This window comes from Carcharhinus amblyrhynchos, chromosome 11, assembly GCF_965287045.1.
Source record: "Carcharhinus amblyrhynchos chromosome 11, sCarAmb.v2.hapA, whole genome shotgun sequence".
NCBI lineage: Eukaryota > Metazoa > Chordata > Chondrichthyes > Carcharhiniformes > Carcharhinidae > Carcharhinus > Carcharhinus amblyrhynchos.
Genome location: NC_137334.1, coordinates 82432390 through 82460084, shown reverse-complemented (window position 1 = coordinate 82460084; position 27695 = coordinate 82432390). Strand labels below are relative to the sequence as shown.

The following is a 27695-nucleotide window of genomic DNA, read 5'->3' as shown; positions in this document are numbered from 1 at the left end:
CTTCCTTTTGCACTGTAGCATTCTATGAGTTCTATGAGCTTTGGATACTCCAGGAATGTTTTTTCCCTTTGCAGAATTCCCAAGCTCTGGCCTACTCTGGTAGCAAGTCTCACAACACCAGGTTAAAGTCCAAAAGTTTTATTTGGTAGCAAACACCACTAGTATTTATCCCGGTCCAACACCAGCATCTCCACATCACCACTACTCTGATAGCCACAGTATTTATATGATCATTTCAGTTCAGTTTCTGGTCAATGATAACCCCACCCCCCAGATATTGACAGTGGGCGATTCAGTGATGTTGATGCCATTGAATGTCAAGGGGATATGGTCAGATTCTCTCTTGTTGGAGATAGTCATGGCCTGGCACTTGAGTGGTACCAATGTTACTTAACAAAATTAACTCTTAAAACATATTTTACCATGATTATTTACTAACATCTCCCATGAGGTGCGCTACAGCATACAATCATTAATGAATTCAGTCTACTTTACAAAGGTGGCCATTCCTCAAAAATGGTTCATCGACTTGACCTTACAAAGATGGCCGCTCATTGATACGCCTCCAGCCCCCGACCTTACAAAGATGGCCGGCCATTGATCCGCCCTCAGTCCCGGACCTCACAAAGATGGCGGCGTCAACGACCTCATTCCTGTTGGTGGCGGGATCACGTGTTCCTGCCGTATTCCGGTTCATGCGAATGCCGTACAGTGCGTGTGCGTGCTGATGTTTTGCGGTTTCTTGGAGCCGGAGGTAAAGATGGAGGGTCAGTTAGTGGTCAGGGGGGGAAGCAGGAGAGTGAGAGTGTGGAGAGCGATGGGTTTGTTCGGTCGGGAATGTGGCGGCTCAGGGTGTTGCGGGGACGGGGGGAGGGGAGTGGAGGGGAAGGAGAGAGAGAGAGGACGGGGCTCAGGCTGTAGCTGATGACTGGGCCCCGGGTCTGGCTTTGCTGCTCCATTCACAATAGTGTATCACTGTGATTTCCACCCCCCACAACACCCTTCCCCCCCCCACACCCCCACACACCCACCCCACACCACACACCACCCTCCCCTCTCCCCACAATGGGGCTTTGGAGATGGGCTGGAGCTGCTGCGGTGCAGCTTCACCCAGAGGGACGTTGTTGGGGTTTTGATGACCCCATGAGGACAGATTACACAGACTGGTATTGAGGTAATCACCAAGCTTCCTTCCGTGGTATCCACGACCTTTGCCACCCAGAAAGACAAGGGCAGCGCCATCCGGAAGTTTAAACTTTATTTATTAGTGTCACAAGTAGGCTTATATTAACACTGCAGTGAAGTTACTGTGAAAATCCCCCTAGTCGCCACACTCCAGCGCGTGTTTGGGTACGGTGAGTGAAAATTTAGCATAGCCTAACCAGCATGTCTTTGAACTTTTGAGAGGAAACTGAAGCATGCAGAAGAAACCTACACAGACACGGGGAGAGCGTTCAAACACCACACAGACTGTGACCCAAGCTGGGAATAAAACCCAGGTCCCTGGCACTGTGAGACAGCAGTGCTCACCATCGTGATGCACATAGGACAAGGGCAGCAGATGTATGAGAATACCACTAATTGCAAGTTTTTCCCCCCTCACCTTAAACCTATGCCCTCTAGTTTTAGACTTCCCTACCTTTGGGAAAAGATATTGACTTATCTACCTTGTCTTTGCCCCTCATTATTTTGTAGACCTCTATAATGTCACTCCTCAGCCTTCTACGCTCCAGAAAATAAAGTCCCAGTCTATTCAGCCTCTCCTTATAACTCAGTCTATTAAGTCCTGATAGCATCCTAGTAAATCTTTTCTGCACTCTTTCTAGTTTAATAATATCCTTTCTATAATGACGTGACCAGAATTGCACAGAGTATTCCAAGTGTGGCCATACCACTGTCTGTACAACTTCAGCAAGACGTCCCAACTCCTGTACTCGGGTCTTCTGACCGATGAAACCAAGCATGCCAAATACCTTCTTCACCATTCTGTCCATCTGTAACTCCACTTTCAAGGAGCTATGAACAAGTACTCCTAGATCTCTTTGTTCTGTAACTCTCCCCAACACCCTACCATTAACTGAGTAAGTCCTGCTCTGGTTCAGTCTACCAAAATGCATCACCTCGCATTCGTCTAAATTAAACTCCATCTGCCCACTGGCCCATTTGTTCAAGATCTTAAGTTTGATTGAGGCTATGAAATCCCATGAAAAGTTAAACAAAGGACACGGTGGGCTTAATGACCTACCTCTGTGCTGTAACATTCTGCATTCCTCTAAAGCACAAGTGGACAGTGCCATTTTACAGTGGCTCCTTACAAAGTTTTAATTAGAGAAAGCAAAGCTTTGTATACTTGTGATAACAGTAACTTGTGTTTATGTAGTGCCTTAAGTTTCATGATAGATCCCAAAATTTGTCAGCAAACCACATAAAGAGACCACTGAATGACAAAAAGCTTTGTCAAAATGTCATACAGCGCAGAAAAGGTCCTTTGACCCATCCCCTCAGAATTTCCTGGCCCTTTACCCTAAACTACGACCCGTTGTGATTGACCCCCCTCAACCAAGGGGAACAGCTGCTCCCTACTCACCCTGTCCATACCCCTCATAATCTTATACACCTCAAATCATGTTTCCCCCCCAGCCTGTCTGCTCTAAAGAAAACAATCCAAGCCCTATCCAGTCACTCCTTCCAATTCAAATGCTCCATCCCAGGCAACATCCTGATCAACTTCTTCTGTGTCCCTTCTACTGTAATCATATCCTTCCAGAACTGCACACGGTATTCCAGCCGTAGCCCAACCGATGTACAGTTCCAACATTACCTTATTGCTCTTATATGCCCCAACTGATGAAAGCAAGTGGCCCATGTGCCTTCTTAACTATCCCCTGTTCACATGTTCTGCCAACTTCAGAGGTCTGTGAATAAGTACCTCAAAGTCCATCTGCTCTGAGTTTCCCGGTGTCCTTGTATTAATTAAATACTCCCTTGTCTTGTTTCTTCCAAAGTGCATTACCTTGCATTTATTAGGGTTAAAAAGTTGGTTTTAAGGAATATTTTGAGTGGCAGAGAATGTTAAGGTGGAAATTTCAGAACTGGGGCCATTGAAAGCATGGCCATCAGGAGTGGAGTGATTTAAATCAGGGATACTCAGGCTAGAATTGTATAAGCAATGGAGGTGGTTGTGGGATTGAAGGAGATGGATGAGGGCATGGTGGGATTTGAAAACCAGGATGAGGATTTTAAAACTCAGCCATTACTTCACCATGAGTCACTGTAGGTAAGAAATGCATGTTTGTAGATGATAGGAAAGTGTTACTTTCAAATTACTTTGTTAAAAAAATTTGAAATTGTTATTTTAAAGCATTTGGTTTGTGTGCTAACCGATGTTTAAATGTGATATTATCTCTTACAGATAAACAAGTTCCTATATACAGTTGGGTGATGGCAAGTCAGTTTTTTAGGAAACTTACTATATTTGCCAGCAAGCATCGAATAAAGTTGCTGGCTGTTTCCTGTGGAGGCCTGTTTGTTGCCAATGCTTTCTGCCATATTTTCCCCCAGCGGACATATGGAAAGCTGTACCAAGCTTGGTCACGAGGGGTCCCCGCTCAACTTTCGGACAAGTTGCAAGACACTTTTCAGGAAGTGCTTAAAGATGCCGGAGTGAGCTCGACTCAGAATTACTCAGCGTTTGCTGCCTTCAGCTTTCAGCCAGTGAGTGCGGGCTTTCCTTGGTTGCCAGCTGGTGCTATCGTTGGCATCCCTGCCAATTTCAATAGCACAGATGACGAAGGGAAGGGGATAACCAATCGAATTGTCATGATCAACGGCAAAGATGTCAAGTGGGACAGCGAGGTTGGAAAAGCCCTCCGAGAATCCCTTACCTTCTCATCTGATGCGCAGAAGTTTGCCATTGCAAGAGAGGTTATGTATTTGCAGAGTAACAGCCCTTTCATTCATTCACTAGTGGGATCAGCCTGTTTGGCAGGTACATATCTGACTGGGGTGGCAGCAAAACAAGCCCTTGGTCTTTACTCTGGCCCTTTATTATTACGTGGCTTTTATAACCTGGCTGTAGCAGCAGTGGGACTTGTAGGTTATTTTCTTCTTTCTGATGCAGTTAGTCACTGGCTTGACTACAAATCAGACCACCAAACAGCTACAATATCAAAGAACTATGCTGAAGGAGGTATTGAGTTTTATGATAAAGTACTTGCAAGGAATAGAACGTTTCGTTCTTTACTGGGTAAAAAAGGAGTGGAAATGTATGCAACAAATGGAAATCTGTTCCCAAAGCATTGGTTCAGACTAAAACATGCTCCATACACTTCCCGAAAAGAGATGATTGAAAATACCCTGAGAGATTGCTGGATGTAAATCCATCAACTTCAGTGTTCACTTTCTCCATCACCTATATACAGTGGCAGCAGTGTGTACAAGATGCACTGCAGCAACTCATCAAACTCCTTCAACAGCACCTTCCAAACCTGTGACCCCTACCTAGTGGGATGAGGGCAGCAGATGCTTGGGAATATAACCATCTGCTAGTTTCCCTCCAAGCCACACAGCATCCTGACTTGGAACTTTGTCGCCGTTTCTTCACTGTCTCTGGGTCAAAACTTTGGAACTCCCTTTCTAAGAACATTTGTGGGTGTACCTGCATCAGATGCAGGTGGTTCAAGAAGGTGGCTCAACGCCCTTTTCTGAAAAGCAATTAGTTATGGGCAACGGATGCTGACCTTGCCAGTGATTCATCCCATAAAGGAAAATTGATCTGATAGTACTTAATTTTTGAAGTTTATTTATTAGTCATGAGTAGTCTTACATTAATACTGCATTGAAGTTACTGTGAAAATTTTCAGTTATCCCAGCCCCTATTCAGATACACAGAGAGAATTCGCCTAACCAGCACATCTTTGGATTGTGGGAGGAAACCAGAGGAAACACACAGACACGGGGAGAACGTGCAAACTCCACACAGGCAGTGACCCAAGCCAGAAATCGAACCAAGATCCCTGGCAGTGTGAGGCTGCCGTGCTAACCACTGTGCCATCGTGCTGCCCCTTATTTGCATATTACCATATGTCAGTGAATTCTCTTCAATTTCACTTTACCATTGTCTCTGGTTTCTTCTTTTTCTTCTTCAGGATACATAGTTGTTAGAGGTGTTGCAGATTAGCTGTTCTAATGGAAATTGCAGATTAAGCACTGTGGGCTAAACAAGAGTGAAAACTCTTGAGAACTGAAAGAGCTGAATTTGAATGTCAGTCTTAACTGATGCTCAATTCAGTCTGATTGCCGGAACAGGAAAAACTTGTCCAAGAAACATCTCCGTCCATATTGATGAAGTAACTCGGGTCAGAGAGAGACATCATGTACGTGGCTGGACTACCTCTTTATCAGTGTCAACAGCAAGACCATGAATTTGGATAATTAATTGAGATGGGAACATTAGGAAGCTTTAGCTTTCCCAGTTTTCCCTGACACTGAAAATGATTATGAAATCTAAGCAGTGCACATGGATCAGGAATACAAATGCAGGAAGAGTAAATAAATCGGCTGCAGAGTTAGTTGCCCCAAAGTTTGAGACTTTCAAAAAATATTGCAAATAATGTGTTCACATTAATTAAGTGTATAAGTGCCAGGTGAGTGTTAGGAAGCTGAACAGGCTTTGATTTTTTGCAGCTGTCACCAAGGCATGTTTTAATATCTCTGCTGTAGAACATCTGCAAGAAGTACTTCCAACTTGATTTTCCCTACCTTGAGCTCCCATTATGCTGATTGGTGAATGTTTCACTGGCATGTACACATATCAGTTACTGAAAGTGCTGCACTCTAAATCATTAACATATTGATAATGCAATATTTGCATCCTGCCTGAATAATCTGTATCTCCAAAATCTGAATGTTAAGAATTTTGTGATGTTTCTGCAGGACCGGTTCTCTTTCTCTCTTGTTGCACTCTTTATTTATTCGCTTAAGTGAAGACAGACTAACTTACATAACTTATGTGCTGACTGCAATGATTTGTATAAAATAAAGAATTGCTTCTTTTAGCATTCCGGGCTGTATTGGATCCCATGCCTCATTGCTGGTGCATTCAGCCACCAAAACTCACCCTGTAGAAAATGGATTTGTTGTATTTGCAAGATGAGTAGGGCTTTAATTATACCAGTAGACTGTTTTGGAAAGGGACAATTGCCAGTGTATACCCATGAAACAATATCTAAAGCATTACAATACAGAAGGTGAACATCTCTTTTTATGTATTTTTTTAATTCATTCATGGGATGTGGGTGTCGCTGACTGGCAAGCATTCATTGCTCATCCCTGGTTGCCCTTGAACTGAATGAGTTGCTAGCCCATTTCAGAGGACAGTTGCGAGTCAACCACATTGCTATAGCTCTCGAATCACATGTAGGCCAGATCAGATGACAATAGCAGATTTCCTTCCCGAAAGGACATTAGTGAACCTGATGAATTTTTCCGTGAATTGGCAATGGTTTCCATGGTCGTCAGTAGAGTCTTAATTCAATAAAAGGAATCTGGAATTCAAATTCCACCATCTGCTGTGGCAGGATTCAAAGCCGGATTTCCAGAACACTAGCTGAGTTTCTTGAAGTTTTTTTTAAAGAAGTTTATTTGTTAGTCGCAAGTTGGCTTACTGCAATGAAGTTATTGTGAAAATCCCTGAGTTGCAATACTCTGGAGCATGTTCAGGTACATTGAGGGAGAATTTAACATGACCAATCCACCTAACCAGCGCATCTTTCAGACTGGGAGGAAACCAGAGCACCCAGAGGAAACCCACACGGACACAGTGAGAATGTGCAAAGTCCACACAGACAGTGACCCAAGCTGGGAATCAAACCTGGCCCCCTAACACTATGAGGCAGCAGTGCTAATCACTGTGCCATCTTCTGGATTAATAATACTGCTAAGCCATTCCTGCCCCTTAAATATATACAATTATGTTACTTCATGCACTGAGCCAAGAACACAGGCCCCAAAATTCCAAACATTGCGGCACGGCAAATCTTTGCCTGCTACAAACCTGAAGCCTTCAGAGCTCTTGTGAGTTAACTCATTTGCTTAACCATTGTAGATGTAGATTTTGTCTTAAAAATGGAGTGTTAATGGTGGAAATTAGAGCCCAGCATTAGGAAGTCTCACTGAAGATTTCTAGGGAACAGCAGTGAACAGGCAAGCTGAGTTCACATCCAAATCAAGATACTGGCTGGCTCATGTCAATTTATAACACCTCTCAAGACTCTTCCATTGGAGCAACTGACACAAACAAATAAAGGGCTCACAAATTTTCTTCAGTATGATGATGTGAATATCATGGTCAAGGCTGACATATATTGACCATCTCAGGCATCCCTGACAACTGGGTGATTAGGCCACATCAGAGGGAAATTTATGTGAACATGGAGTCCATTAAAGACCAGATTGAGTGAAAATTGGTAGGGTCCCTTCCCCAAGATACATTAATGAAATGGTTGGGCTTTTATGATAATGCAATAACTTAATTGTTCCTGATATTAATTATATTTTGCAACATGATATTTTAATATATTTAGTAACAGTTCAGATTCTCAAACTCCAGTGGTCGGATTTAAATATGCGGTCTCTTGGATTATTAGTTCAGGATTCTGCCAATTGAGCAAAATTGGAAGAGAAGGCTGCAATGATCTGTTTTCTGATATTTTTGATTTGATTTATTATTGTTACGTATTAACATACAGTGAAAAGTATTGTTTCTTGCGCGCCATACAGTCAAAGCATATCATTCATCGAGAGGGAAACAAAAGAGTGCAGAATGTAGTGTTACAAGCATAGCTAGGGTGTAGAGAAGGATCAACTTAATGCAAGGTAGGTTCATTCAAAAGCTTGACAGCAGCAGAGAAGAAGCTGCTCTTGAGTCGGTTGGTACGTGACCTCAGACTTCCGTATCCAATGGAAGAAAGAATGTCCAGGGTGTGTAGGGTTCTTAATTATGCTGGCGGCTTTGCTGAGGGAGCAGGAAGTGTAGACAGAGTCAATGGATGAGAGGTTGGTTTGCATGATGGATTGGGCTATATTCTTGACGTTTTGTAAGTGTCTTGCAGTCTTGGGCAAAGCAGGAGCCATGCCAAGCTGTAATACAACCAGAAAGAATGCTTTCTATGGTGCATTTGTAAAAGTTGGTGAGAGTCATAACTAACATAACAAATTTCCTTAGTCTTCTGAGAAAGTGGAGGTGTTGGTGAGCTTTCTTAACTATAGTGTCAGCATTGGGAGGAGGGGGGGGAAACCAGGACAGATTGTTGGTGATCTGGACAGCTAAAACCTTGAAATTCTCGACCCTTTCCACTTCGTCCCCATTGATGTAGATGCCAATTACCTAGGCCCTATGCTCTGGAATCCTGTCCCCACAAATGTATGTCATTTCTGCTATTGAGGTGCCCCAAGTGTGGATTAGATTTCAAAATTTGAGCAGGGCTCTGCATGTTCACAGTCAGTCAGAACCAAGCCACAAATGCAGGAGTTAATCTTGGAATGTTCAGTAATCTTCAAGCTCAAAAGCCCTTCATTCAGTTGGTCATGGAAACAGCTATCCCTTGTATTTCTCACAACATAACCCCATTTGGGTGGAACACCTATAAGTTCATGGCAGCAATACCACTGCCTTATTTTTAAATACACGAGTGGGAACTGATAGCTGTATCGGAAAAAGCTTGTAGAAATTCAGGGATGGATCAGCAGTTGGTGCTAAAGCAGAAAACTGCTTGAATGGCTTTGCCCCATTTTACAATGTGAACATTTACGCTGACGTTTGGGGACGAAAGATATCCTAGTATCGGAGATAGTCCAGAGAAGGTTCACTTGGGTATGGATAGTTTTTTTTTGCAGAGAGGTTGAATAGGTTGGGCTGTACTCATTGGAGTTTAGAAGAATGGGAGGTGACCTTATTGAGATATACTGGATTCTCGGGGCCTGGCAGGGTAGATGCTAAGAGGTTAGAGCCATACACACTGAGTCCTATAGCACGGAGACAGGCCCTTCATCCCAAGTTGATCAGCACTGACCAAAATGTCCATCCGTGCTAACCCCATTTCCTTGCACCTGGCGCATAGTCTTCTAAACCTTTCTTATCCATGAATTTATCCAAATGCTTTTTGATGTCAATGTACCTGCCTCAACCACTTCCACTGGCAACTCATTCCATATGCGTACCACCTTCTTAAAAAAAGTTCCTCCTAAGGTTCCCTCTTACCCTAAACTGTTGCCCTCTCGTTTTCGATTACCCAACCCAGGGAAGAAGACTGAGTGCATTCACCCTATCAATGCCTCTCATGGTCTTGTACACATACATGTTTCCCCCTCAGTCTCCTATGCTCTAAAGAAAAAAGTCCTAGCCTGTCCAATATCTCCCTTTCACACAGTCCCTTGAGCCCTGGCAACATCCTTGTAAATTTTTTCTGCACACTTCCCAGTTAAATAACATCCCTCTTAATAGCAAGATGAACAAAACTGAACACAATATTCCCAAGTGCGGTCTCACCAACGTCCTATATGACTGCAACATCCCTACTTCTATACTCAATGCCCTGACTCATGAAGGCTAGGTTTTTCACAACCTTATCTACCTGTCATCCCACCTTTATGGAACCGTGCACCTGAACTTCAAGCTCCCTATATTCTTAAGGCTTTACCATTTGCCATGAAACTCCTACCTTGATTTGACTTTCCAAAATGCAACACATTGTTCTGATTGATATTTTCCCCTATGGGAGAGCCTAAGACCAGAAGGCATAATCTCAGAGTCGGTGTCGCCTACTTCCTTTCTGTTGGAGGGTAGTGAGTCTGGACTTCTTTACTGCAGAGGGCTGTAGAGGCTGGTTGTCAAATATGTTCAAGGCTGAGACTGATTTTTAATTAGTAAGGGAATCGAGGATTATGGGGATAAAGTGGAGTTGAAGCTGGTCATATCTGATCAGTCATGATTTCATTGAAAGACAGAACAGACCTGATGGGCTGAAAAGCCTACTTCTGCTCCTATGTCTTATAGTCTTATTGGTGTTGTGCACAAACTAATCTTTTTCCTTGACAATATTTTTTTTCTACCACCAAACAGCACTGTTGTACTTTTGGTTTACAATTTCCTACTTTGACAGCACCTCCCAAACCCATAACCTCCATCACCCAGTAGAAGAACAGGGAGCAAGGACATGATAACACCATTACCTACAAGTTCCTCTCCAAGCCACACACCAACCTGACTTGGAAGTTTATTTTGCTATTCCTTCATTATTGCTCGGTCAAAATCCTATAACCTCAGTCACACTGATTGCAGGAGTTCAAGAAGGTGTCTCACCAATCCCTTTCTCAAGGACAAATCGAGATGGGCAATAAATGCTTTTTTTGCCAGCAAAGCTTGCATCCATGAATATATCAAAAGACAATTTGTGTTAATGGATTAGCAAAGCTGCAGCATTTTGTTCAGTTATGCCATTTTTCAGACTGCTCCCTACACAAAATTAATTATCCTAACTTCATCACCTCATCCTCAAGTCAATGACGATTGAAAATTTCCTGGATATGTGCCAGCTTTGCATTTGCTACAGGCTCAGAAGAAATAGTGCAGATAATTAGCTAAAATCAATAAATACCACCATCATTTGCTGGATTTAGGGCGCTGAAGTGCCTACCTGTGCTATTGAATAAGGTGACATTTGGGAGGAAAATTCATTTTGGGGTCTCAAATGGATGCTGGGTTTTCAGCAGATTGGAATCCTTAGGCCCAAGAAGCATCAGACCTCATCTGAATAATTATCGTGATTTCCTTATTTTTTAAAATTAATTCTTGGGGCGTGGGTGTTGCTGCCTGGCTAGCATTTATTGTTCATCCCTAATTATCGTTGAGAAGGTGGTGGTGAACTGACTCCTTGAATCACTGCAGTCTACATGCTGTGGGTTGACTCACAGTGCCATTAGGGAGAGAGTTTCTGGATTTTAGCCCAGCTATGGCGAAGGAACAGCAATACTTAGCACAGTGGTTAGCAGTGCTGCTTCACTGCACCAGGGACCCAGTTTGATTTCTGGCTTGGGTCACTGTCTGTATAGAGTTTCCCTACGTCTGCATGGGTTTCCTCCGGGTGCTCCGGTTTCCTTCCACGTTCTGAAAGACGTGCTAGTTGGGTGCATTGACCCGAACAGGTGCCAGACTGTGGCGACTAGGGGAATTTCACTATAAACTTCATTGCAGTGTTAATGTAAGCCTTACTTGTGACTAATAAATAAACTTTAACTTACTTTATATATTTCCAAGTCAGGATGGTGAGTGACTTGGAGGGGAGCTTGCAGGTGTTGATGTTTCCATGTATCTGCTGCTCTTGTCTTAGATGGATGTGATCGGGGGTTTGGAAGGAGTTGTCTAAGGATCTTTAGTGGATTGCTGCAGTGCACCTTGTAGATAGTACACACTGCTGCGAACGAGCATCGGTGATGCAGGGGGGTGAATGTTTGTGATTTGGTGCCTATCAAGCTGGTGGTCCAGAGAAATCTGTTTTCCACTGCACCAATTTAGGGCAGTTGCTATACCAGTAGGCACACTTGTAGGCCCTGATGAAGTGAGGGGCAGTGAGTGTTAGGGTCATGGGCTTGCTTTTTCTCAGTGGAAGCAGAAGGTGCAATCAATCTCTTAACTCCCCAAAGGACAAAAAAGAACTGCATCTTTCACAGTTGTGGGATAACATTTTAATTTGGATAACATTTTGGATAATTTGAACATGGCTGCCAGACTGTCAGTAGTGCATCAATCCGTTAGTTATGCGGCTCCCTCAATTTTATATCTTTTCATAATGCAAGACAGGTGATTAAGAGGTCACTGTCAGTTTTTTTCCAATGATGAAAATTAAAATTTGCCCCTTTGTGTTTATACAAGAGAAGGATGCAGCCCCCTTATTGGTTTATTTACTAAAATGAACTTCAGTAACCAAATACAATACATGGGTGTTTCAGTGAATTTATTTCTAGATTACAGCAGTAGTACCTACATAGAGAATCTTGGCTGTATTGCTCCAGTAACTGATTTTACAAAAGAGCAATTGCATTTTACAGTAAGACTAGTACTTCACCCGCGCTTTAACACCTTCACGGGGGCAAAACATGGTGACAGGTTTGACCGCGACATAAACTTGATAACAGTTTTTGCAGAACGGTTCCCAGTGAATGTTCTCTTTTTGGGTCAACATGGCAAAAGGGGTTTTGGAAGAGCAAGAGTCATACCACCACCCACCACCATACTTTGAAGCACAGTTAACTGCATCACCATCGCTGTCTTTATCTCTTGAGCTAAATGGCATATTATCGACCATGTTTTTATTAGTAGCCAATGCATCACCAGCACCACCCTTGTAGGCACCAAGACGCAGCTTATAGCGTGTCATCTCATTACCTAACCGGAAGATGTCATACTCTGCATAGCTCTCCCCACGACTCGCATCAGTAAAAACCACTCTTGCTTTATACCATTTCTGGGTAGTTAAGAAGTAAATGTATTCATTGCCAAGAAAGTGGTCACCCAGAATGTTCCCAAACCCATACTTGTATGTAGTCCACGTCTCATTCCATGTCAGTTCGCTCTGATTGCTGTTCCGATGAATAACAGTCCATCCACCGCAGTCATACTTCATCTCACAGTTAACCACAATTGGGGGCGTTTTGCCAGTCGGCTCAGGCCGGATCACATAGAGGCCAGTTTCGTTGTAACCTTGTTCATAGACTTCCCTACAATCCTTCGCTTGTGCTGTAATGACAAGAATTTTTGCTACATGTTTCAATGTGTATTTTTGCATGAATTGCAGTCTATGATTTACCCTGTGTCCTTAAATACATTCAATAACTTTAAGAAGATGGCATAACATCGCATATAAATGTGCAACGCAAGATAAAATAATGTCTCCAAAGCATCTTTATCAAGTATGCTATTTGTTGAATTTTAATCTTTCCCATTATACTGTAAAATTAGAAAAATTAGTTGCCTTTCATTTTATTTAATAATTAGCAGATTTGCTATGTTGTTATTCAGGATAATTTGGAGATGATAGTATTTTTATATCATTAACACTAGTGATTATTCTGCTACAAGATATAAATTGTGTTAACTGACAATGCAATTTTAAAGTCACATAGATACCACGGGGGGTCAGGTAGCTCTGATCATTCTGGGTCAGTTGAGATCAATCCCCTCTTTGAAGATGTGGATCCAAGCTCTGAACCACAAGTTAAGCTGAGATCAATTTCAGAAAGTTTTTAAAGTATATTTATCAGTGTGTCATAAGTAGGCTTACATTAACACTGCAATGAAGTTACTGTGAAAATTCTCTAGTCACTACTCTCCGGCACCTGTTAGGGTACACTGAGAGAGAATATAGCATGGCCAATGCACCTACCCAGCGCGTCTTTTGGACTAAGGGAAGAAACCAGAGCACCCGGAGGAAACTTACGCAGACACAGGAAGAATATGCAGTCACCGCACAGTCATTCCAGCTCTGTGGCACTGTGAGGCAGCAGTACTAACTATTGTGCCACTGACTACTGTGTTGTCTTCTTGATGCAACTTGAATAAGAAGATGAACCTTAAAAATGCATATAATAATCCCTTGGTTCTATTCCCACTGTCATCCCTCAATCAACACTAGTATCCATTTATATGATTTTGTGGGTGCGGGAAGGGCGGGGGAGCCTGACTGTGTACACAACAGCATCACAAAACCGGGTGACTATGCTTAGAGTGTAACTCCAGTGTTTCACAGATTGGGACCATCCTGAGGGTATGGAAATAATTACAGTCTAAGTCACATTGTCAGTTCAATTAGTCACTAGCTACTGGGGACGTTTTTTGCCTATTGTTAAAAACCACTTTTGGGGTTTTTTTTCCTTTTGTTTCAAATATTTTTCTTTTAATAGGAGACAGAAACTTACATTGGCCATGCTAAATTCTCCCTGAAACAGGCACTGGAGTGTAACAACTAGGGAATTTTCACAGTAACTTCATTGCAGTGGTAATGTAAGCCCACTTGTGATACTAATAAATAAACTTAAAAAAAGAAACTTGTTACAAATGTCACTAACATTTATGGAATCAGACTCCTGCAGCACAGAAAGAGGCCATTCAGCCCATTGAGTCTGCACCGACCAAAATTCCACCCAGGCCCTATCTCCCTAGCCCCATACATTTTCCCTGACTAATCCCTCTGACACTAAGGGGCAATTTAGCATGGCCAATCCACCTAACCCCCACATCTTTGGACTGTGGGAGGAAACTGGAGCACCCAGAGGAAACTCACACAGGCACGAGGAGAATAGGCAAACTTCATACAGACAGTGACCCAAGTTGGGAATCAAACCCAGGTTCCTGGTACTGTGAGGCAGCAGTGCGAACCATTTATTTTATGATAAAATTTTCCAGGACTAACCATGGTGCAATATTCTGCACGCCATCACTGAATATCAAAAAATTGTGCCCTCAACTTTCTTACATTTACAATAGCCAAAGACAAATATTTCCATTTGGAATTGTCTTAAAGAACCAAAGAATTAAAACTGATTTGTGGACAGGACAAACTGAAATTCTAGGTTACATTATGCTTATCCTCCTAAGAACTCTTTTTTCATTCACAGCATCTGTTTGTTGAGCGATTAAATGAAAAATGTGTTAGCCTTGTTTTCATTTTAAATTGGGGTTATATTGTCATTCAAATCAAGGTTAAAGCTCATTTATTTGTGTCACAAGTAGGCTTACACTGCAATGAAATTACTATTAAAATCCCCTAGTCGTCACACTCCAGCGCCCTTTCGGGAGAATTTAGAATGGCAAATGCATCTAACCAGCGCATCTTCTGGACTGTGGGAGGAAACCAGAGCACCTGAAGGAAAACCACGCAGACACAGGGAGAACGTTCAGACTCCACACAGACAGACAAGCCAGGAATCAAACCCAGGTCCCTGGCATTGTAAGGCAGCAATGCTAGTCACTGTGCCAACATTGATACACTATATAAAATTAAAAAGTAAAAACCAATTTGTCCTTGATTGTGAAATCTCTTTAAAAATCAGTACAAATTGAGATGATTAACAAAACAACTCTAAAATACTGATTTTTTTTTAAAGACTATATGTGAATGTTCAAAGTGGAAAATGTATACTGGTGAATGCAATGAGTTTGCTCCTGATCTGATGAGGACAGAATATAGAAATTTCTATTCCATGGCCAGCTGCACCATATCAGACATAGGAACGCTTGATAATAATTACTGGGAACAGAAATGTAATGCTGCCCCCTAATTTAGCCTGCTTTGTGCAAGCTAAGAAGGAAAACTCAACTATACTCACATCAAAGTTTTCAGAAAAAAGTCATTGAAATGGCCTACCTTTTCTCAGCAGTAGATCTCTCACATTTATGATCTTGTTCACTTGGTCTGAATGTACCATAAAAGAATTAGCTACTTTATATCGCAGTTGTTCATATGTTAGTACACCCGCACTTGCCAAAGCAAGATGCTGGACAGACAGCAGGATAACTGTGAAAGCCATGAACTGATTGCGGAAATCCATGATTGCAAACCTGCAAGGGGATGAAGTACATTAGTTAATCTTACAAATTAACTTTTAGATTTACAGCAAATTTCTCCACACTTACTGAGAGTCTTGCTAGGAGAAACTTAAACAGGAACCAAGTTAGGAGGGCTCACTGACTGCTTTTATACAGAAGATCTGATTTTAAGTTGTCCCTCACCATTAAAAATTAACTAGAAGTTCATAGATATTGAAGTTTACATTGAACATGTGGTAAACACGTTAACAGCTGGAATATGTTGCCGGGATTATCAGCTGTTACCTTATCTTTTATCCACAGATATATGTAGGTATCAGGTAAACCACTCACCTAAAAATGACTACATTTGTTTGACTACATTTGTTTGCTGAAGCAAAATTAAAAATATCCTGGGTGCTGTAATTTTAGTTTTTCATTGAATGGGTTTTCGGCATTAGTGGACCTTCTTCTCTTTATTTGAGAAGATACTTTTTAAAGTATTTGCCTTGCACAATTATATAAAATTAGGGTTAACAATTAACCCATACCAGCCCTAACCTGTTTGTGCTCTAATGTAACACTGTTGTATGCACATTTCAGAAAGACAAACTTAACTATAATTAATATAATTATTTGCAATTTTAAGAAAAGGCTAAACGGACATAAAATCAGGAAAAAGACTAAACTGGTCTACGTTTTCAGAGATATATTCAAATATAAACATAACCAGTTAAATTAATTTGATACTTCTCATCTTTCAGTCTTGTAGTCAAGAAAACACATGGCATGCTTGCCTTCATCGGTTGGGGCATTGAGTATCAAAATTGGCAGGTCATGCTCCAGCTGTACAGACCCTTAGTTAGGCTTCATTTAGAATATTTTGGTTGCCACATTACCAGAAGGATGTGCATGCTTTGGAAAAGGTACAGAAGAGGTTTACCAGGATGTTGCTTGGCCTGGAGGGTATCAGATATAAGAACATAAGAACATAAGAAATAGGAGCAGGAGTAGGCCATCTAGCCCTTCGAGCCTGCCCCGCCATTCAATAAGATCATGGCTGATCTGTTGTGGCTCAGTTCCACTTTCCCGCCCTCTCCCCATAACCCTTAATCTCCTCTCTTATCAAGAACCCATCAACCCGCTTCTTAAAAATATTTAGCGAGGCAGCCTCCACCACTTCAACGGGCAGAGAATTCCAGAGATTCACCACCCTTTGAGTGAAGAAGTTCCTCCTCAACTCCGTTCTAAACCGCCTCCCCTTTATCTTGAGGCTGTGCCCCCTAGTCCTACTGTGAAGAGAGATTGGAAAAGCTCAGTTTGTTCACACTGGAACGAAGGAAATTAAGGGGTGACCTGATACAGGGCCACAAGATTATGAGTGGCCTGGACAGAATGGATAGTCAGATGTTCTGTCTTAGGGTAGAAAAGTCAAGTATTAGGGCACATTGGTTTAAGGTGTGTGGGGAAAAGTTTAGAGGAGATGTGCGAGACAAGTTTTTTACACAGACAGTGGTGAATGTCTGGGACGCTCTGCCAGGGGAGGTGGTGGGATCAGATACAATATGGTATTTAAAGGGTAACTAATGAATACATGGAAAGGATGGGAATGGAAGGATATGCACTCTGTAAGTGCATATGGTTTTAATTTAGACAGGCATCTTGATCGGCGCAGGCTTGAAGGCCAAAGGGTATGTTCCTGTGCTTTGTTCTGTGTTCTTTCAAGATCACTGTACCAACATCTTCAAGCAGAGAGTTAAAGGAATCTCAGTATTTCTCCATGTTACAATATTAATAGGTGTCAGAGTCAATCATTTTGGGAAATCACTCAATAATACATTTGTCAAACAAATTAAATAATGATTCAAACTTCTCACAGAGACTGGAGATGGCTTGTAAATGGTTTGCTGGTCATGGTTTATTTTCATATGGCAATTACATGTTTGTTTCTTATCCTTAAATGCCCTCCAACTGAGTGGCAATTAAGAGTCAAGTACATTGCTGTGGATCTGAAGTAACAAGGGGGACAGATCAGGTAAGGACAGCAGATTTCCTTCCCTAAAAGGAAGGTGTCTAGTTGGGACCCAGGTTGATAAGGTTGTTAAGAAGGTGTATGGTGTGTTAACTTTTATTGGTAGAGGGATTGAATTTCGGAGCCGTGAGGTCATGTTGCAACTGTACAAAACTCTGGTGCGGCCGCACTTGGAGTATTGCATACAGTTCTGGTCGCTGCATTATAAGAAGGATGTGGAGGCATTGGAAAGGGTGCAGAGGAGGTTTACCAGGATGTTGTCTGGTATGGTGGGAAGGTCTTATGAGAAAAGGCTGAGGGACTTGAGGTTGTTTTCATTAGAAAGAAAAAGGTTGAGAGGTGACCTGATTGAGGCATACAAGATGATCAGAGGGATAGATAGGGTGGATAGTGAGAGCCTTTTTCCTCGGATAATGATGGCTAACACGAGGGGACATAGCTTTAAATTAAGGGGTGGTAATTATAGGACGGATGTCAGAGGTAGGTTCTTTACTCAGAGGGTAGGAAGGGCGTGGAATGCCCTGCCTGCAGCAGTTGTGGACTCGCCAACTTTAAGGGCGTTCAAATGGTCAGTGGATAGGCATATGGATAACATTGGAATAGTTTAGGTTAGAGGGTCATTAGATTGGTTCCACTGGCCGGCACAACATCGAGGGCCTAAGGGCCTGTACTGTGCTGTAATGTTCTATGTTCTAAAATACATTAATGAACCAGATGGATTTTTACAACAACTGATGAATGCTGCACTGGCCAGCATTACTCAGACAAATTTTATATTCTAGGTTCATTAATTGAATTCAAATTCCACTGTCTGCCCTGGTGGAATGTGAGCCAATCCCCACCTGGGCCTTTGGATTACCTATCCAGTGACCATAGTCAGGTCACTGAGCATGTAATTCTCACATTTGTGTCAGGAAATAGCTTAGAAGAAAATAGGTTATATGGTAATATATGGTCAAAAGGTGGCTCTTGAAAAGACTTTTGAAAGTGGACATAGTTGTAGTAATATGGAGGTGTTTAAAATGAATGTTTCAAGCACCTGAGGGCTTTCACACAAAGATAAAACATTGGAATAGAAATTCAAAAGAGGCTATCAAAAATGGAGCCAGGCATGTACGATTTGAAGAGGGTTTTTGAGGATGAGGCATGGAGGAGTTTTTAAAAATGGGAATGGCGATTTTGAACTTAACCCATCTGGTAAGGGACAACAATCTAATGTCACAGTTTTATTGGGAGTTGAGGTTGATGCCAGAGAGGTGCAGGTGGGATTTTATGGCCTCTCTCGTTCCAAGGTCAACGGACCTTCCCATTGTCCACCCCTCGCCCACTTCAGTTCCCATGGTGGGTAGGGTGGTAAAATTCCAGCCTTGGTATCATCTACATACATAGAGAAACTGATTCCATGCCTACACTTTGGGAAAGAACGTCGAAGCATATAGGTGGGTGATGCTTTGAGAGATCCTGAATTGACTATACAGGGTTGGAAGGAGAAGTTATTATAAGAGTTGCACTGGCTGCGTCAGGTAGAAAAGAAGAAAACAGCAGGAGTTCAAACAATTGTGATGGGCAGTCAAGAGGATGGCGAACCAGCCTGTTGGACATCATAGAGCAGTCAAGGAGGTGGCACAATGATAACATCACTGCATAGGTAATCCAGAGGCCCAGGAGAGATTGGTTCAAATTCCGCCAGGGCAGACAGTGGACTTTGAATTCAATTAATAAACTTAGAATATAAAATTAGTCTGAGTAATGCTGGCCAGTTCAGCATTCATCATTTGCTGTAAAAATCCATCTGGTTCATTAATGTCTTTTAGGAAAGGAAATCTGCTGTTCCTACCTGATTTATCCCACTCGTTACTCCAGATCTGCAGCAATAAAACTAGTTTATTTATTAGTCACAAGAGAGCTTATATTAATACTGCAATGAAGTTACTGTGCAAATCCCCGAGTCGCCACACTTTGGCACAGGTTTGGGTACACTGAGAGAGAATTTAGCATGGCCAATCCACCGAACCTACACATCTTTGGACTGTGGGTGGAAACCAGAGCAAATCCACGCAGACATGAAAGAACGTGCAAATTTCACACAGACAGTGACCTAGGCAGAGAATCGAACCCAGGTCCTGATGCTGTGAGGCGTCAATGGTAGTCATGATGTGGAAATGCCGGCGTTGGATCAGGGTAAACACAGTAAGAAGTCTCACAACACACCAGGTTAAATTCCAACAGGTTTATTTGGTAGCAAAAGCCCTAGCTTTTGGAACGCTGCTCCTTCATCAGGTAAGTGGGAGTTCTGTTCACAAACAGGGCATGAGGCAGCAGTGGTAACCACTGTGCCTTGTGGTTGACTCTTAACTGTCACTCAGTTCAAGGGCATTAAAGGATGGAAACAAATGCTGGTCTTGTTAGTGACCTGCTGCCCCCCCACCCCCTGAACATCCCATGAAAGAATTTTTCAAAACAGTGTTACACACTGAGTTTATGTCATTTATGACACAAATAAATACCGTGGGCAGCACAATAACACAGTGGTTAGCACTGCTGCTTCACAGCTCCAGGGTCCTGGATTCGATTCCCGGCTCAGGTTACTGTCTGTGTGGAGTTTGCACATTCTCCTCGTGTCTGCGTGGGTTTCCTCTGGGTACTCCGGTTTCCTCCCACTGTCCAAAGATGTGTAGGTTAGGTTGATTGGCCATGCTAAGAAATTGCCCCTTAGTGTCCAGGGATGCGTAGGTTAGAGGGATTAGTGGGTATAATATGTAGGGATATGGGGGTAGGGCCTGGGTGGGATTGTGTTCGGTGCAGACTCGAAGGGCCTCTTTCTGCACTGTGGGGTTCTATGAGTCTATGACTGTGACCCAAGTTGTCTTGGTGTGCTGTAAAGATCAAAAAGCAAACGATAAGGATCTGAATAGGGAACAGCAGGGGAGGTGAGAGTACAATCGAGTGATGATGAAGAGTCCCAGATAGGAGAGTTTAGAAGTGGGGTTTATGATCATGGGAGGATCATGGTTAGCTGGGAGATGATGCAGTTTTAAATGACACAGTACTAGATCTCAAGAATGAGAATTATTGATGTCCTCAAGTATTGGGTCAAGTGGATAGATAGAAGGAGAAAAAACATTGCAGAGGTATGGAGAAAGAGTAGGGCAGCCTAACTAACCAGATTGCCTTTAAAAGAGCTGATTGGCTGAATGGCCTTTTGTGCTGTTTTATTCCAACCTGGTGCTCTGAGAAAGCCACGGTATTGGTAGTTGATAGTTGAAGGAAAGTCGGATCTTGTAATCGAATTGTAAATTGTCAGCTTGTAGAATGGCGGCCTGGTAGTTGGGGTCCAGAGCCAGGCTAATATAGTTCTAAAATCTTTCTGGAGCGTACCGGGCAGATGGTCAATCTTTGGAATTGGTTTGCAGGTGGGATTAACGCCTACTTAGTGATCCATATCCAGTCAGTAATTGAAATTACTTGACTTCGTCTTGCTTGTTCAGCTTGTGGTTGGAACCTGAGTGGCCAGTTGAAGATGTAAGTGATAAGAACATGCGAATTAGGAGCAGGAGCAAGCCATTCAACCCCTCAAGACTACTTTGCCATTTGATAAGATCATGGCTTATCTGAATGTGGCCTCTACGTTCCTGCCTACCCTCTATACTCTTTGACTTCCTTGACAGCCAAGAATCCATCGAATTGGAAGATATTCAATGACTCCACTTCTCAAATCTCTCCTCATCTTCATATTAAATGGAGACCCTTTAGTTTTAGACTATTTGTAGATGTTTTCCCTAGTCCTCATGGGAAAACATCCTTTCAACATCCACATTGTCAAGTCCCTTCAGAATCTTAGCTCTTTCAATAAGATCACCTCTTCGTCTTCTAAAGCCCAACCTACCCTCATAAGATAACCCCTTTATGCCAGAAATCAATTGACTGATGTTGGATGGGATTTTCCAGCTGTGCTTGCCCCAAAACTGGTAAATTCCACCCCAGGTCAACGGACCTTTCCGTGGTCCACCCCGGACCCACTACAATTCCCATGACAGGCGGAATGGGAACATTTGCCCCGATGTGTCCAGCGAGTGAAAACCTAAGGCTAATCTGTAATCAAAGATGACCCTTTAACTCCTCCCCACACCCATCAAGAGATAATTCAGCACAAATTGTCAATGTCAGTGTTTATGCTCCTCTTGAACATTCTCTGTTTAATTCAGTCAGCATGTCCACCTTTCCCTTTAATGGGTGACACAATGGCACAGGGGTTAGCTCTGCTGCCTCACAATGTCAAGGACCCGGGTTTGATTCCTGGCCTGGGTCACTGTCTGTGTGAAGCTTGCACGTTCTCCCCGTGTTTGCATGGGTTTCCTGCGGCTGTTCCATTTCCTCCCACAGTCCAAAAGCCATGCTGGTTAGGTGCATTGGTCATGCCAAATTCTCCCTCAATGCACCCGGAATTGATGACCTGGGGACTTTCTTAGTAACTTCATTGCACTGTTAATGTAAGCCTACTTGAGACACTAATAAATAAACTTTAAAAAATGTACCTATGATATTTACCTGACTCCCCCTATGGCAGTAAGTCTGACATTCTACCCACTCCTTTGGTAAAGAAACCTTATCAAAATTCCCAATTGTATTTGTCAGTGATTTCACTATCTTATACTTATGGCCCCTAATTTTACTCTTGCCACGAGTGGCATATCTCTCCATCTTTCCTGTCATATCCTTTTATAACCTTAAATGACATTAATTGGGTGATATCTTCGTGTTGTGTTGCTTAGAGGAAGGAACCTAGCATTTTTTATCTTTTATGTGAGGTATGATGTGTCCATTTAGTATCACAGTAATGCAAAGGGATCTTTTATGAGTACATGAGAAGATATTCTAGGGCCTTGCTGTAATGATTCTGCCAGCAATGTGACACTGCCTAAGCTGAAGTGTCAGGGCAGCACGGTGGCACAGTGGTTAGCACTGCTGCCTCACAGCGCCAGCGACCTGAGATCAATTCTGCCCTCAGATCACTGTCTGTGTGGAGCTTGCAAATTCTCCCCATATCTGTGTGGGTTTCCTCCAGTTTCCTCCCACAGTTCAAAGCTGTATGGGTTGGGTGGATTGGCCATGCTAAATTGGCCCCAGTGTCAGGGATCTTTGCATGGTGAATGGAATCGGCTGCCGTCAGTGGTGGTGGAGGCGAACTCGCTGGGGTCTTTTAAAAGACTTCTGGATGAGTATATGGGGTTTAATGAGGTTGAGGGTTATAGATAGGTCTGTAGGTTGGTAGGTGATGATGTGATCGGCGCAACTTGTGGGCCGAAGGGCCTGTTTGTGCTGTAGTGTTCTATGTTCTATGTTCTATATGGGGATAATAAGGTTTGGGTGGCCCTGGGGTCAGAGCAGACTTGATGGGCTGGATGGTCTCTTTCTGCACTGCAGGAATTCTATGATCTGGCTTATGTGCTTAAATATATAATGACATGCAAATTCACGTAGCTCAGAGTTAGGTGTACAACTAACTGAATCACAGTGGCATGGTAAGCCCTGAGAGTGAAGTAGCATTGTCTCAATTCTGAACTGTATTAACGCCAGAAAACACCTCCATTTGTGTGCAACCTGTATAGTATAGAGAAATGTAATGATTTTTTCTCAACTTCTCACTACTGTTTCGGTGTTTAGTTGGAAGGGTTATTAGGATAGAGGGCCAATATCAGGCTGCAGCTTGTGTACAATGGAATTTGTCCAGAAACTTATTGGTATTTAATTTTGAGAGAGCTCTATGATAACTGGTGTAATTTTGTAACATATTTACACAGCAGAATTCACAAAGTAAAGAAAACTTCCACCTGTTTCTTGTCAAGGAACTATTTTTGGAAAATAGTCACTTGTAGGCAAAAGAAGTAAAAATATACACATATATTCAATTATTGAGATCTATTATTTCATTTGAAACATAGTTCAAACATATGAACTCTTAATTTGCAAAATGTGTTGTCCTGTAAATTTTAATAGTTCACCTTAGGTTGTGAAAAAGAAATTGTAAAATAAAACAGATATTAAAGACAAAGCAACAGAATCATCAACCATTTTAATAATTAGATTAAGGTAATGATTTCAGTCCTGCATATGTTACGTGTTAGAATTTGATGCAAACCATTTATTGTTATCATGACTGAAGCTATCTTCATTTACGATCTGACTAGCCATATAAATCAACATTTGGTCAATGGCAACCCTTGGAAATCACTTGTCAATCATTGTCTTTGATAGGGATCTTTGTTTCTGGTAAATATTTGGACATCTTAGCCACCTTGCGTGCTGTTCAGTGTTTGTCCTTAATAGTTCCTCAGAGTCAACACTTTTATAAACTTTTTATAATGAATAGATTGCATTTATTGTACTCATTTGCTGGTAATGACTGGGGGGCATCTTTACCAAGCAATGTGCTTTACAGTATCATGACCTGGACATTTTCACAAGACCTAATGGCGCCAGTTTTGAGCCCAGAATTGGGATTTGTGCTACCGATAGTCCTGCCATTAATGTATGGGATGAGCCCCTTTCACTATTCACTGGAAGACCCATTGTATAAACCCTGTGTCATGTAAAATAAATTTGAATGCAGCTGTTATGGTGCATCCTGCATGTGGCTGTGGGGTGCAGCAGTGCTGGGATAGATTACAGAAGTGACTGAGTTAACATCAGATGGCTGGGATGGGTGGCTCACGTGTAATTTAACAATCCCCTTTTCAAGGGTGTTTTCTATTAAACAGTCTGATGGAGGAAGTGAGAAAGAGGTGTTGTGAGAGGCAGGAGAGTAGAACACACAATTTCAGGAAAATAGACTTCTAAATCCTACCAAATAAGAGTATCTCAATAGAGATCTCTGAGCGTTTGATAGATGAGCCATATAAATGTTTCCACTTGAGGAGACATCTATAACCAAGGCTCCAAAATAGAACAGAATTAAGAGGAAACAACTTTACCCAGAGAGTGGTTAGAATGCAGAACTCACTACTGAATGAAGTAGTTGAGGCAAATCATAGAACATAGAACATTACAGCACAGTACAGGCCCTACGGCCCTCGATGTTGCGCCGACCAGTGGAACCAATCTAATGACCCTCTAACCTAAACTATTTCAATGTTGCCCATATGCCTATCCACTGACCATTTGCATGCCCTTAAAGTTGGCAAGTCCACAACTGCTGCCGGCAGGGCATTCCACGCCCTTACCACCCTCTGAGTAAAGAACCTACCTCTGACATCCATCCTATAACGACCACCCCTTAATTTAAAGCTATGTCCCCTCGTGTTAGCCATCATCATCCGAGGAAAAAGGCTCTCACTGTCCACCCTATCCAATCCTCTGATCATCTTGTATGCCTCAATTAGGTCACCTCATAACCTTCTTCTCTCTAATGAAAATAACCTCAAGTCCGTCAGCCTTTCCTCATAAGACCATCCCACCATACCAGGCAACATCCTGGTAAACCTCCTCTGCACCCTTTCCAATGCCTCTACATCTTTCTTATAATGCGGCGACCAGAACTGTACGCAATACTCCAAGTGCGACCGCACCAGAGTTTTGTACAGTTGTAACATGACCTCACGGCTCCGAAATTCAATCCCTCTACCAATAAAAGCTAACACACCGTACGCCTTCTTAACAACCTTATCAACGTGGGTGCCAACTTTCAGGGAGCTATGCACATGTACCCTGAGATCTCTCTGCTCGTCAACACTACTGAGTCCTTCCATTAGCCCTATATTCTGTACTCCTGGTACTCTTACCAAAGTGAATCATCTCACACTTTTCCACATTAAACTCCATTTGCCACCTCTCAGCCCAGCTCTGCAGCTTATCTATGTCCCTATAGAATTTATCTATAGAATCCCCTACGATGCAGAAGAGACCATTTAGCCCATCAAGTCTGCACCAACTCCCTGACAGAGTATCTTACCTAGGCCTTGTCCCTCACCCTAGACCTGTAACTCCACACATTTCTCATGGTTAGTCCATCTGATTTGTTGGGCCAATCCATCCAGAGGAAACCTACTCAGAGACAGGGAGAACATGCAAACTCCACACAGACAATTACCCAAGGCTAGAATTAAGCACGGGTTCCTAGCGCAGTGAGGCAGCAGTGCTAACCACTGTGTCACCATGCCATCACAAATAGCTTAGCTGGAAGCTGGACAAACATATAAAGGGGAAAATAACAGAAGGATACAATGGAGTCAGATGAAGAAGGATGGGAGGAGGGTGTAGAACATGAAAGAGCAGCCAAGGCCAGTGAGACCGAATAGCCTACACAGTAATTTCTGTGTAATTCCGTGTATTCCAACTGCCATTATTCCATTTGTTTTGGGATCTTTGTTCCCATGGATGAGCGCGATGACAAGTATGATGGTCTAATCAGATTGTCAAAACCAGTTGAGAAAGCAACAGGCATCAAGCTGCCCCATGGTCTGGACTGTAGTTTGCAGGGTAAAGTGTAACCCCTACTGGGGGGGCAAAGCCTGGGTAAGATACGATGTCAGGGAGCTGGTGCAGACTTGATGGGCTAAATGGTCTCTTCTGCATCGTAGGGAATTCTATGATTTGCCTCAACTACTTCATTCAGTAGTGAGTTCTGCATTCTAACCACTCTCTGGGTAAAGTTGTTTCCTCTTAATTCTGCACCATTTTGGAGCCTTGGTTATAGACATCTCCTCAAGTGGAAACACCTATATGGCTCATCTATCACCTCTAGTGATTTACCCTTATTTGGAAGAATTTGGAAGTCCATTTTCCTGAAATTGTATATTCCACTCTCCTGCCTCTCACTTCCTCCATCAGACTGTTTAATAGGGAACACCCTTGAAAAGAGGTTTGTTAAATTACACATGAGCCACCCATCCCAGCCATCTGATGTTAACTCAGTCACTTCTGTAGCCTATCCCAGCACTGCTGCACCCCACAGCCACACGCAGGATGCACCATAACAGCTGCATTCAAATTTATTTTACATGATACGTGGAGGAGGAGGAAACAGCTACTGGCCCGAGACCACTTCCTAGGTGGCGATCTACTTCAATGAAGACAGCACACTCTCAATCGATGTCTGCAACAGGATAAAAATCTCTCCGATCATGGCACAAACTTTGGTAGCATCCTAGCTGTCGCTTGGCTGATCTTAGGGAGGTGTAAGGTTTCTCAACATCCTGCTTGAGACAAGTATCAAGATGACCTGAGCTCTAAGGCCATGGATGGTCTGCTCCCCAGTTGGTTTGGCCACACATGATCACCGCAATTTCCATTTGGCGTTTAAGTCACCCAGTTCCACATCCTCACTAAGACTACCCAATTCCCCTTTGGTGAAAGAATCTGAAGCAATGCATAGAAGTGAAAAAAATATAGGGATATCTTCGGATGAGATTGAAGTGGCCATCACAGAGGAAAATAGGGCAAGATCTAGCTCTTCAGACTCATGAATGGGTGTGAACTTCACATCTTCTCCCTCGTCATCAAGGTCACCAATATGTAAGAAGATGATTTGTCTGGTTGCTTGTTCCTCTTCCCCCTCCTCCACTTTCTTTTCTTCCTGGTTCAGCCTCTCTCCCAATTCCTATTTGAATGATAATTTGTAGGAAAGGAGAAACTGAGCAAAGACCACTCAGTGCACCATAAAAACATAGGAAACAGAAGCAGGAGGAACACTTGAGCTTGCTTCGCCACTCAACTAGATGATGGCTTATCTTCCATCTCAATGCCATTTTCCCGTATTATGTAGCCACTATAGCTTTCATCAGAGGCGGCACGGTGGCACAGTGGTTAGCACTGCTGCCTCACAACTCCAGGGACCTGGGTTCGATTCCCAGCTTGGATTGTTGTCCTTGCGGAGTCTATACGTTCTCCCTGTGTTTGCGTGGGTTTCCACTGGGTGCCCCGGTTTCCTCCCACAGCCCAAAACATGTGCTGGTTAGGTGGATTGGCCATGCTAAATTCTCCCTCAGTGTACCCAAACAGATGCCAGAGTGTGGCGACTAGGGGATTTCCACAGTAACTTCATTATAGTGTAACACTAATAAATAAACTTAAATATCAGAAAAATCT

General features: G+C 42.7%; 3 protein-coding genes across 5 annotated transcripts in view; 2 read left to right on the top strand and 1 right to left on the bottom strand.

Moving 5' to 3' along the window:
- Positions 1-688: 688 nt before the first annotated feature.
- Positions 689-6071, top strand: tmem177 (transmembrane protein 177). 3 transcript variants are annotated; one of them, XM_080199487.1, is made up of 2 exons: positions 689-754; positions 3413-6071. In XM_080199487.1, the coding sequence occupies exon 2, from the start codon at positions 3442-3444 to the stop codon at positions 4375-4377; it is 936 nt and encodes a 311-aa protein (XP_080055613.1). In that variant the 5' UTR covers positions 689-754; positions 3413-3441; the 3' UTR covers positions 4378-6071. The 3 variants fall into 3 exon arrangements, with proteins under 3 accessions (XP_080055613.1, XP_080055612.1, XP_080055614.1); XM_080199486.1 differs by lacking the exon at positions 689-754 and adding an exon at positions 1076-3273; XM_080199488.1 differs by lacking the exon at positions 689-754 and adding an exon at positions 1077-3277.
- A 5582-nt stretch (positions 6072-11653) lies between these two features.
- Positions 11654-15603, bottom strand: LOC145349765 (fibrinogen-like protein 1-like protein). The gene is made up of 2 exons (XM_080198308.1): positions 15420-15603; positions 11654-12793 (listed from the first exon to the last, which is right to left on the bottom strand). Exons 1-2 carry the CDS (start codon positions 15601-15603, stop codon positions 12111-12113), a joined length of 867 nt encoding a protein of 288 aa, XP_080054434.1. The 3' UTR covers positions 11654-12110.
- A 1939-nt stretch (positions 15604-17542) lies between these two features.
- Positions 17543-27695, top strand: part of ptpn4a (protein tyrosine phosphatase non-receptor type 4a) — a 307923-nt gene continuing 297770 nt past the window's right edge. The window contains exon 1 of the mRNA XM_080199483.1: positions 17543-17615. The gene's annotated coding sequence lies outside the window, so the exon portion shown is untranslated. The remainder of the gene's footprint in view (positions 17616-27695) is intronic.

Excerpts from the sequence above, each read along its gene's own strand:
- LOC145349765 (XM_080198308.1), bottom strand. The coding sequence starts at position 15,603 with ATGGATTTCCGCAATCAGTTCATGGCTTTCACAGTTATCCTGCTGTCT. Across the intron at positions 12,794-15,419 it reads AGATCTACTGCTGAGAAAAG|CACAAGCGAAGGATTGTAGG; the intron begins GTAGGCCATTTC and ends TTGTCATTACAG.
- tmem177 (XM_080199486.1), top strand. The coding sequence starts at position 3,201 with ATGAGGGCATGGTGGGATTTGAAAACCAGGATGAGGATTTTAAAACTC. Across the intron at positions 3,274-3,412 it reads TTACTTCACCATGAGTCACT|ATAAACAAGTTCCTATATAC; the intron begins GTAGGTAAGAAA and ends TATCTCTTACAG.